Source organism: Sinohyriopsis cumingii, chromosome 15 (genome assembly GCF_028554795.1).
Source record: "Sinohyriopsis cumingii isolate HCF-2022 chromosome 15, ASM2855479v2, whole genome shotgun sequence".
NCBI classification, from domain to species: Eukaryota; Metazoa; Mollusca; class Bivalvia; order Unionida; family Unionidae; genus Sinohyriopsis; species Sinohyriopsis cumingii.
This window is the reverse complement of record NC_142975.1, coordinates 39,625,158-39,637,373: the sequence shown is the minus strand read 5'-3', so window position 1 is coordinate 39,637,373 and position 12,216 is coordinate 39,625,158. Positions and strand designations below refer to the sequence as shown.

The following is a 12,216-nucleotide window of genomic DNA, read 5'->3' as shown; positions in this document are numbered from 1 at the left end:
CTGTTCCCCACCACCAGCCTTAAAAAGGGATATTACAGGAAGAGTCCGCTCCTCACCACCAGGCTAAAATGTATATAACAGGGAGAGTCCTCTCCCCATCACAAGACTTATAAATGGATATTACACGGACAGTCCAATCCCCACCACCAGACTTATCAATGGATATAACGATTCCATCAAACCAAACATCTGGAAATAGTCCTCTTTCGAGTATCAGGTTTAAAAATCAAAGCATAGGTAGGCATCGTTACATATAACGTATACTTTATATATGCATTGTTAATGCATAGGTAGGCCTCACTACAACAAAGGTATACTTCATATATTTATTGTTATGGCATAGGTAGGCCTTACTACAACTAAGGTATACTTCATATATTTATTGTTATGGCATAGATAGGCCTTACTACAACTAAGGTATACTGTTATGTTACTTGTTAAGGCATATGTAGGCCTTACTACAACAAAGGTATACTTCTTATATTTATTGTTATGGCATAGGTAGGCCTTACTACAACTAAGGTATACTTTTTATAATACCTGTTAAGGAATAGATAGATCTCACTACAACTAAGGTATACTATTTTATATTAATTGTTAAGCCATAGGTAGACCTTACTACAACTAAGGTATACTTTATATATTAATTGTTATGGCACAGGTAGGCCTTACTACAACTAAGGCATACTTTTTATATTACTTGTTAAGGAATATTTAGACCTTACTACAATTAAGGTATACTTTTTATATTACTTGTTAAGGCATAGGCAGGCCTTACTACAAACAAGATATAACTTATATATTCAGTTTTAGGGCATATGTAGGCACCAGTGTAAATAAAGTGAAAAGCTAAATTAAATTTATATTATTATTATTATTATTATTATTATAAGCCGCAGCAGCAGCAATAAAACCTGTCAACTGCCGATATTTGAATCAGTGAAGACACTTATATCCGCACAGTTCTTCCTGGCACTCAATGCAGTGAATGTTAGGCAAATCTAAAACTGACTGGTTCCAAATTATATTTTAAAACCACTGCGGAGCAGTCCAAAAGATTATAAACCGGTTATCTCATGTTATGTCGCGTTCCTTCATGTTTATCTAACGCGAGCATGCATGCGACAAAATCAATTTTTGGTGTAGTTGCTAGGATTGTATTTCAGCACTAAACAAGTGAGCATATGTTATGGAAGAGCAAACTGACATGGCTTTTATTTCTTCTGTCAGTACGAGTGACATAAACAATAACTCAATAGTAATAGTTGTACTGTTAAGGTGCGTTTAATAGCAACACCGAAATATACTCAAAACCCGAAATACACCTAGAATTCGCAAGTATTTAAGTTTACTGTGTATGTATCTTTGTACACTATGAAGTTATGGTTTGTATTTGAATAATTACGTTCATCAAAATAAAGCTTGATGTACGTGATTGTTGTACAGATTATTTGTTTTACATGTTTCTTGTAAAATTCATGTAATGACGTCACTCGGTTATACTCGGTTGGTCTATAAAAGAAATTTATACTGTATAGTACGATCAACGGCGAATCGTAATACATAAATTTAAGTGAAAAGTATCAAAGAACCGAAAGCTTTTGCCGACATTACAATATGTATATAATATTCGCATACCTCCCGTATTTTTGTTGTAAACCCCACCATTACTACTGATGTTTAAAAAAGAAAAGCAGAAAGGGATTTTTAAAAAAATGCATAAAACAGTCATTGCATTCATCAGTTTATAATTTCTAAATTGAATGTCACCGGGGGAGGTACCTATCACTATCAACTAGAGTATTTTTACCCCCACCATTTGTTTGTACCCCTCTATTTATTTTAAAAACGAAAAGCACCCAGGAGATAAGAAATACCACTATGTCAGCCAATTCTGCGTGTAATGTAATTCTGCACAACAATACGTGATTTCTGTAAACATTGGATCACATGCTATTCTGGGTCAAAAATCCATTTTGTATCAAGAAAGAATGATCGTATTTTATTTAAGAAAAGTGATTTTCATAAAGTGTAAAAAAATATCCCTAATTTCGACTCAAAAGGCATATGAAAATTTGATTTCTAAATGTCAACATAAAGACCCACTCCATGACCTTTTTAAACCTGTAACCAGAAAATCCTATTTACTATGTATCTTTTACAGTCTTAGAAATAAAGACATTATATAAAAGATGGAAATGTATACCTTAAAAAATTCTGCATCTTAATCCAAGTTTCCAATTTTGCAAGAAGTTGTCCCATATGTACAATATCATCTGCTACCCAGTGTGTCAACTTGTTGCTAGAACAGCATTTTCAAGAAATTCCCTGGCGTATAGTCTGTTTTTAAAATTGTTTAGCAACTCTTCTCCATTAACAAGACATCGCAAACACATTACATCATATTCATTGTTGTTTCTCTTCCACATGATAGCTTATTTGTTATAAAATGTTGAACTTTAATAAAAAATTTAACAGATCGGTTTAGTTTGCCTAATATATCTTGCCATTTATTGGCATTGTTACGTTGAATTTTGTGAAACTACCCGTAGCTATAAACTTGACCTAATTACTTGACTGAAATGCAGACAGAAACAGTCCAAAGTAATGTATTTCATTTCAATAGCCTGATGGATAAACATATCTTTTCAAAGCTGTGTGCAGAATAGGCTGACATATTGTGAATCATGAAAACAATGGGGTGGTATCCCATGTGTCCAGAATTAATATTAATTTGAACAATATTCTGGTGACAATTGTCTCTTTTCATTGCTAAGCAATGCAGTATTTTATTTTTGTCAATCGGTCAAATTTGGTGAGCATTTTGCTTCAGTATTGGAGATGAAAACCTTAGGTGTGCAGAAATGCCCGACAGCATTGTAGAATAAGCCTTATTTCATTCATTGATTTATAATTTTTAACCTGATTGTCATCAAGGGGTCCCTAATACTGTTGACTTATTGGTGTTTCATTGCAAATGGAAGCTCCAAATTCAAAAAAGCATACAGACTGCTTGCTCTCCATTTCTTGTTTCTAGAATTGTTTATTCTTGTAAAAACTGTCATCATGTGTCCAATATTTGCAATGTCTAGTTATAGTATTTGTGAAACAAATTGAACAAATAAGTATTAGGAACTCTTGTATACATGCTTTCAAAGAGATTTAACTCCAAAATGTATGGAATTATTGAGATTATCAAAGACTGCTAACTACATCACATCTTTTGCTTTAAACATAGGCTCACTGAAGCAAAAATGGCTACCGTGCCCATTTAATTTAAAACGGCAACAAGTTGACAGTGTTTGGGACCTGCTGGTGACAATCAGGTTAGAACTTACAGCTCAGTGAATGCAATGACTTCGTGTTGGGCATTTTTTATGCCCTTGATGCCTTCTATTTTTTTAAATCAGGGCATACAAATATATGGAAGGGTATGCAAATACTATAGCTGGTGTTACAAACCAAACTGAAGCTCTTGATGTAAACAAGTAGACTGACTGCTCACTGTCATTTTCTGGTTTTTAGAACAGTCCACTTCTAAAAACTCGACCTCATCATATATTTGCAATGTCTTGTTTCATTATTTCTATAAAAAATATTGAAAAATAAAAAAGGAGGAACTCGTATATTAAAGAGATATAACTCCAGATTGTATGGAATTATTGAGGTTATCAAAGATGATGAACCATGTCACATCTGTTTCTTGAAAATATAGACTTGCCCATGCAGAGGTATAAAGACGGTCGCTAAAGAAACTCCAGTTTGATTTGAAATGCTAACAAGTTGACAGTGTTTGAGACCCCCTTGTGACACTGTAGTAATGTATAGACCCATCTGTATCATAAATATCAGGGTCAACATCATACATTATAGGACAACTTAAAATGTAGATAAAATTATCTAATCTGATTCATGCATGAATGGTCTCAACACCATTGGCATTGATACAAAACATCATTTATTATATGCTCATTTCTTTCTCCGTTAACTTTACATTGTCAGAATCATGCAGTATTACCTGATATTGAATCCATGCGACAATACACATATAGTATTCACTTGCATAAAGGAACTACTTTCTATTGTAAACAAACAAAGGACGCAGACGCCAGCATTTTTGACTTGTACACAAATCATGTACACTTGCATAAGAGGCTCATTATGTTGTGGTTGTTTAAACTTGTTTCTGAATGAACTAAAACGTGTTTCGTGGACTGCCACATCCCAGCTGCTTTGGCACATTCCGTGTTGATACAATGTTACTGATTTAGGCTAGCTACAGTATATAACAGACGCAAGATAAGGTCCTTACAAATAACATGCAAGTGACAAGTCATATACTCTCTTCTTTACCTGGTGACAAGAATGGCAAAATAAAATATACTTACAGTTTTACATCCAGAATTTCCTCAAAATATATTTTCTTAATTCTGCAAATCCGAATTACATGAGCCATGTCATAGGTTTTCAATCTGGATTTCAGATTTCAAAATTGTGCTGTAATTTCGATGATAAGTGCAATTACATCCTCCTTACTGCACTCAAAATGAAATAAGCATAAGTTCCAGTGTCTTTTTGATAATTGCAATTGAAAGACTTCATATTTTTCCCACATTATGATTTCAAACATTCAATGACAGAAACAAAAACACATTTGCAGAGTTCAGTGCGCTTCTCCCTAGCTTCTTCAATCTCATGTATTTCATATGGAATTGTCACATACAAATCCAGTCCATAGTCACAAAATTTCCTAGAATCGAGAAAAATACCAAAATCTATTTATTCCAGATCAAATGGAAAAGTTTTGCAATGCACATTCATTCACAATATGACTCCAGATTTAAATTTTAGCTAGACACGCCATTTTCTTTCAAAAGTTATGTCGAGCGCGTGACTAAGTTCAAATTTATCTGGACAGAGTTATGTGCACAGTAATAATGTTGATTTGTGTAATGATGAATTTGCGTTTGTGTATTTAGTTTGGAATGCGGCATACATTCATTTACATTGTTTCTTGTAGTGTATTTTGTTTATATAATTAAACCTTGGGTAGAATTTTTTAAAATGAGCATATAATAAAAAGGTTACTGCATTTGTATGGGAAAATATGAACTCGGTTTGTTGGAAGGATATACTGCACTCCCAAGGTCGTGCAGTATTCCATCCAAAAACTTGTTTATATTTTCCCATACAAATGCAGTAACCTATAATTATTTAATACATGCTGGAACTGGGTGACATGGTCACATGCAATAATCAATTATTTCTGAAGTACAGGTCATATATGCACCCAGTACTGATTATTTCAGCAGTGGGCATCAGTTTTGAGAATTTGAATACACATACATTTCAATGATAATTATTTTTTTTATTTGGCTCAGTGCTGATCGTTATTATTTGGAAGATCATAATGAAAATGTCTGAAAAAGTGCATAGCAGAATCAAGGAAGACATTTGTTCCACTGTAAACCAGAGTTAATGTTGGTCTATGATCTGTCAATGAAAACAACATATGTTGGAATAGATTCACAGTACCGTGCATTGGTAATGTTTAGACCTGTCATCCTCTTGTCGTGTCCCAGTTAAGTACTTAGCCACTATTGCAAAGGTCCATATCAACCAACAATTTTCATCTGGACATTTTGTGATGACATTCAAAGTGCAGAGCATTCAGCTGTCAGATTAGGAATGAATAGATTATACATATATTGGTATTAAATTTTAGAATAACAATTACTTGTTAATTTAAAATCCATCCACATGCACAACCTCACTGACATGTACTTCAAAGGAGTTGTGATCTTTTCATTTCTGCTGCCTTCAGTTGTGATATAGTTCCTTCCCTTGTGATTTCTTGGGAGTTGCATTCCTATACATATATGGAAGGCATGACAGGTGATGTAATTCTCATGGAGAAATGCTTTTTCTTTTAATTGAAATATTTTCATTAGACAAACCATATCATATGCCGACATTAAGTAGAAGTTTAAAATAGTTCAAAGAGAAATTGATAATGCAGTGTTTGTCAGCCTTTTGCAAATGATTGCTCCCATAGCATTTCCACTCTTTATCAAACGTGGGCTCTTCCTCAACTCCAGGACCACCATAGCAGACTATATGTGAACAAACCACAATTTGTCAACATGTATTAAATGGTTGGTGTTGCTTTTTTATGTCAGCTCAAATGGTGTTGAAATATTTTGTGTGCCAACAGAATTTAGTGGTTTATTTGTGATGCTGAGCTGAATGAACTATAGTATCCCAGCATCTTGTATTATTTGTCATGCTGAACTGAATGAACTATAGTATCCCAGCATCTTGTATTATTTATGATGCTGAACTGAATGAACTATAGTATCCCACCATCTTGTATTATTTGTCATGCTGAACTGAATGAACTATAGTATCCCAGCATCTTGTATTATTTGTCATGCTGAACTGAATGAACTATAGTATCCCAGCATCTTGTATTATTTGTCATGCTGAGCTGAATTAACTATATTATCCCAGCATCTTGTATTATTTGTCATGCTGAACTGAATGAACTATAGTATCCCAGCATCTTGTATTTTTCCAGTATATAAATACATCTAAATATTACCAAAAATTTTAATTTCATATTTAATAAATAGTTAACAGATTTTTTCTGCTACATTTGGTTTGGTATGGAAAATTGTACACTTGGTAATAGAAGTGAAAAAAGGAGGTTGACTCATGACTCGTATTTAGTTTCAAGTGAAATATGTAAACAGTTTTTGCCAGTCACATTATATATTACATTTTTGTATACAATATTATGTTTGTTTGTTGGAAAATTGTCACACTAGTTAAACACTCTCTCCAGTCATTGACTGTCACATTTTATATTTATTCTACTAAGTTGGATACTGTAATAATAAACTTTAAATATTTTCACATGTGTTCACTTTTCTTTCGACTCAATCCCTCTGGATATTAGCTGGTAAACTAAACAACTTTGCTGGGTTTTTCTAGGGAAATTTTCTTTTCAATTATCATATTTTAAAGGCATCTATTAATTACTGAGGGAATCAGTCACTTCTGTGTTTACCCCTTACAACAGACTTAAGCAGCATAGGGAAATGAAAAATTCCAAAATGGCCGTCATTGATCATGCTTTAACTTTTATCAACAGTATAAACAGATCTCATCTTGATCACATGACATCTGTCATCTGCCAGGACTGGAGCAGACAAGCAAGTAAGAGATTGTGGAGTCTGTACTTACACTAAATAATGAGTGTCTGGAGGAAAATGCGTCATGATGTAATGCAGTCAGTTTATTCATGCTAATTCTTCAAACAAGTCACCAATTGAAATTCCTTTACCTGTTTTCAGAATTTGCAAATAAGTGGTTGGAGCATAGAACTTTAATTTTCCCACTTCGTGACACCAATAGATCATAGCTAAATTCAGAAAATATTGTGACCAGGGAAAATGCATCATCAGCAAAAACATTATGCTATGTTAGTATTTTTCTTCAGCAAAGTATGTCCAAGTATAAGACTCTAATACTATTTTTGGACACCGATCAGTCCCAATATAATTTGAGGGTACAGTGTTGTAGTTAATAAGCAGTATACTGTTCTTAAAGTACAAGTCATACAGGTTATGTATCTTAAAGTACAAGTCATACAGGTCATGTGTCTTAAAGTACAAGTCATACAGGTCATGTATCTTAAAGTACAAGACATACAGGTCATGTGTCTTAAAGTACAAGTCATACAGGTCATGTATCTTAAAGTACAAGACATACAGGTCATATAGGCAATATTGGTGAAGTGTGCAGGACAACTAATTTAGCAAAGATTATTGTTTTTGTGAATTTTAGTATACATGCATTAAATTGGTGATATTTGCTTTATTTAACTCTGCATTAGTCAGTATTACTTTGAAGATCATTATAGAATGCCCTGAGACATACATATGACAAATTCCATGTTCAAGTATGGCATTTGTAGACATGGGCAACAAATAATTGTGATTGAGTGTAAACTAGATTGAATTTCACATGCTGTGATGTCACAATCAAAGCGCCACATATTGGGAATATCTTAACTACCCCCAGCACTAATATTGATTTGACACTACATCTGCAGTTTTATTCACTTTAGTGCCGGTTGGACATAGAAGGAGTCCATAGCGACCAATAATTTTCATCTGGAAGTTGTGTGATGATTAACGAAGATGCAAATGAATGAAAATCAGGAATGAACAGACTTTATTAAAACTACTTTAGTGTTAAATTTTAGAACAACAAATAATATTTTATTGCAATCAGTAATGGATCTTGTATGACGGTGTTAATGCATACTTTAAAATAACCAGTGCAGTCCAGTTAGTTGGTACACTTAAGCATTGAGTAGCAATAGCAGATACAGAACATGCACTCAACTGTACCAACAGTCAAATAAAATTTATTTGAAAACATTTATCTTTATGTATTAAACACTTTTGGCAAGATATGGAGACATAAATTCCATTAAGTAAACTTCCATTATAATGATTTGCTGGTACATGTTCAGTATGTTTTTGCACTTCACTATATGATCACTTTTAAGGAATACTAACAAATTTTGGTAGACTAAAAATGTTCCACTCCTAGTAAAGGTACAGGATGAAAAATATTCAGTTTTCTTAATTTGGTAGATTGATTCCTCAATGAGTTTGGTTGTGAATATTTTTATTAAAAAATATTTCCATGTTTTACCAATCCTCATAAATACATACGTGGAAGAGAACTAACATGAACTGATTTTTTTCTATATTTTCCTGTTATGTTCACAGTGTAGACATGCAATACATTGTATGACATTTTCAATGCCTTGGTGAAAGTCATTTGGCTGCCATCTTTTACACATAATACAGTTTTCATAATTTTTATTAGATTTTTCATCTTCTCATTGGGTTTTTTCCCATTTGTGACTTTAGTTTTGATACTTTTCTGGCCTTTTTCTTGCTTCATTTAGTGAATGATATCAGGATTCTCAGCAGGTTTTCATTTCTTTAATATCACAGGGGCAACTTCATATGTTCACTCTAGTGTTAGAGTAGCATGGCCCAAATTTTGACATCTGAAATACTACATTGGGTCACTTCTGTCTAGTTGTTTTGCAGTCTTGGGGACCAATGATCAGCTCAATTCAGCAACAGGTATACTGAGGAAAATCTTTGCACTAGCAGCTGTGGTAGTCACTTTTCTGTCCATGTTCAGATATAAGAGATACTGTTTAATGCCTGACCTTTCCCTGGGATGTTTAGCATAAAAAGAGGTTTGACATTTTAATATGGATACTACTGTGTACGGTTGGCAGTCTATATTGTAACTATCGGTAGTGCAAGGCTGAGTCTATTTGTACAGCTGCCTTATACCTTAATTGGATCACCTCTTTTGGAAAGACTATCGACACCACCTCTTTTGGAAAGACTATTGACACCACCTCTTTTGGAAAGACTATTGACACCACCTCTTTTGGAAAGACTATTGACACAGCACGTCATCTGCATAAGACTATTTGCACAGCTTCCGTTTAACATGTCTGCATTACTGTGTAATAGTTCAGGAAATATCTAGCCCAGTTCACACAGCAGCCATGTATTCATTTGCTGCAATTCTAGATCTTCAACTATGAAAAAGATAGAAGCAACACCAGCTAGTTTAGTAAAATCAACAATTTATTTCTCTAAGTCACAAAGGGAACATTTAAGAGATAAAAACTTTATAATTCAATCCCAAATAATCATAAATGTCCTATCACAATTCCAAAAGTTTAGAATGTTCTGAATGAATTCCAAGTCTTGAATGTCTCGATGTATCACAATGATATAAAATCCAGAATGTCTTTGAATGAGTCCTCAATAATCTCAAAGTAGTGTTTAAGTCCAAAACATCAATGAGCACATTGTAATTCCAATGAAAAATTTAGATAAATAATTCTTCTTGAATTATATCTGAACACAACTAAACATGATTCCACAGACTGATCATAAAACTGGATTGAATGCTTGTTTACAATGTCCCTCTTTATATAAATTTCACTTGACATGAAATGCAAAAGCATGTACTGGAATGGATGATCATAGTGTGGTCAACAAAGCAGGCAAAACAGAGCTCTTGGGTATTGTATATTAGGGCACTGAAACATCATCACCCACCCCCATCATAACTATCAGAGACAATGTTCTGCATTAAAGGACTAGTGCTTGCAATAAAAAAGACACAAGTTGTTATTTCTTAGAATTTTGTACGTAGCATTATTTCAAAATCTGTGTTGCTTTAATGCAATAAAGATGAAGCATAAAATTAAAGGTAATTTTATCAACAAAGGAAGTAAATTGAAACACTTTACTTGATACCTTTCCTTTGTGCTTCATTCTGATATTGATGTTCCAAAACGAGGCAGATTTAGCGTGGGCCCCGAGTGGCTGAGTGGGCTAAAGCGCTCACCATTATGGATCACTGCCATCTCGCCTCTGTCTGTGTGGGTTAGAGTCTCGGATTCGGCCAATGTGGGTATGTGAGAAAGCTTGCCAGTAGCTTCTCGTTGGTCGGTGGTTCTTCCCGGGGTTTTCCCACGTTTTTCCTCCACTAGTATTACTGGTCGCCATATATAGCCTATCATGTGCTGAAAAATGGTGTTAAACCCTACAACAGCAACAACAAGAACAGTTTTAGTGTATAGATTAAGTATTTCTTAATCCTTGGTTTTGTATATCTTGTCAAAACTATAAGCTTTATAGACACCATTGTTTTAAATCTAGGTTCTTGCAAACAAAATAAAAAAATGTAAAGGTTATTTCATTGTAGAAAGCCATGTGATGCCTTGTTCTAATTTACAGCACTAAAAACTATCCATGTATGTCAAGTAAAAAGCTTATCTCTTTAGAATAGTCATATTTCTGAAATATGTTAATGTTCCAGAACTTGTTTCCTTGACTTGTCATTTGTATATATGTTAGTTGACTAAATCAATTTTTTTAAAGGATGGATGCCATTTAATTCTAAAATGATTGCCATGGAGACAAGAACTGGAAGAAAAACGTCAAGATTCAGCTCGTCTAGTCAGGAAGTACCAGTAAGTTTTTTTTATTAAAGGTAAAACTAAAGTATATGGAATAATCCTTACTAGCGGTGTGACCATTCATCTGAATAAATGTTGGTTGGTAAGAAAAGACGTGTGACCAGCTATTTGAGTATGATTTTACAGAGTCAAATAAAAATGATTTTCATTTTCTTTCTTTAAAACTGTTTGATATTTGAGAAGAAATCTTCCAAGAAAAATAAAATAAGTCAATGCAGCTTTCAGTTAATATGGACTTCCATTGTTTTGTACCATAATTTTTTAACATAGGATTTGATGAAAGTTAAACTTCACAGGCGTAAATTCCAAGTTTAAGTGTCTAGAATTTTTATATATTTACAACAAGTGATATCCACATGAATATCAGTTTTATGAATGAAGTGTGTGTAAGAACAGTCACTTGTTAACAGTACTATCACTGTTAATAACACATGTTCTTTGACACGTAGGCAGCAGACACATATGTTATTTTCATCTATGATGCATATTTTGCATGACAGAAGATATTACCAGTTGAATATCTAGGAAAGTTTCTGTCCAAGGACCATTTGATAGAGTTTGAACTGTTTCTGGTTTTCAAAGTCCAAATTTTAAGTACATGTTATTGTAAGATGTATTTTATCAAAACAAAATTATGATCACCCTATCATTGTCATTTGATATAGAATTTTTGTTGTGGTTGATAATCAAATGTTCCAAGGTCAAGAGTCGTTGCAGACAAATATATTTAACTCTGAATCCTGTTTTTATTTTTATTTTTTCAAAACAGATAGTTCAGACTGGTATCACAGAGTCATTAGAGGGTCAACAAACATCTTTCAGCAAGATTGAAGTAGAAGAGGAGATCCGCACAGACCCGGTATTGACTTGATTCATAACCATCGTGATTTACTATTTTATAAATTACAAGATTTTGCTTATTATTGACCATAAACAATTCCAAAAAGCAATTTAATTTTGAAAAAAAATCAGTCATTTTTCATGGCTGTTAATTGCATTTTTTTATAATTAATATGTGGCTGGTTGATTCATTTATTTGAACAATACTTTTATCACATTATTAGTTTTATCATGCCAAGGAAATGGGATCTCTGTACCTTTTCCACTGGGACACTAAG

The 12,216-nt window shown here is 33.4% G+C and overlaps 1 protein-coding gene across 2 annotated transcripts in view; it reads left to right on the top strand.

The window, feature by feature from the left end:
- The first annotated feature begins 1,076 nt into the window (after positions 1–1,076).
- Positions 1,077–12,216, top strand: part of LOC149781659 (uncharacterized) — a 38,142-nt gene continuing 27,002 nt past the window's right edge. Inside the window, exons 1-4 of one of the 2 annotated variants that reach the window (XM_089935733.1) lie at positions 1,079–1,176; positions 7,154–7,218; positions 11,001–11,092; positions 11,868–11,957. In XM_089935733.1, coding sequence (XP_089791859.1) covers positions 7,179–7,218; positions 11,001–11,092; positions 11,868–11,957 — 222 coding nt within the window. In that variant the 5' untranslated portion in view covers positions 1,079–1,176; positions 7,154–7,178. Of the gene's footprint in view, positions 1,177–7,153; positions 7,219–11,000; positions 11,093–11,867; positions 11,958–12,216 lie in introns of both variants that reach the window. The other variant, XM_089935734.1, reaches the window with a different exon arrangement.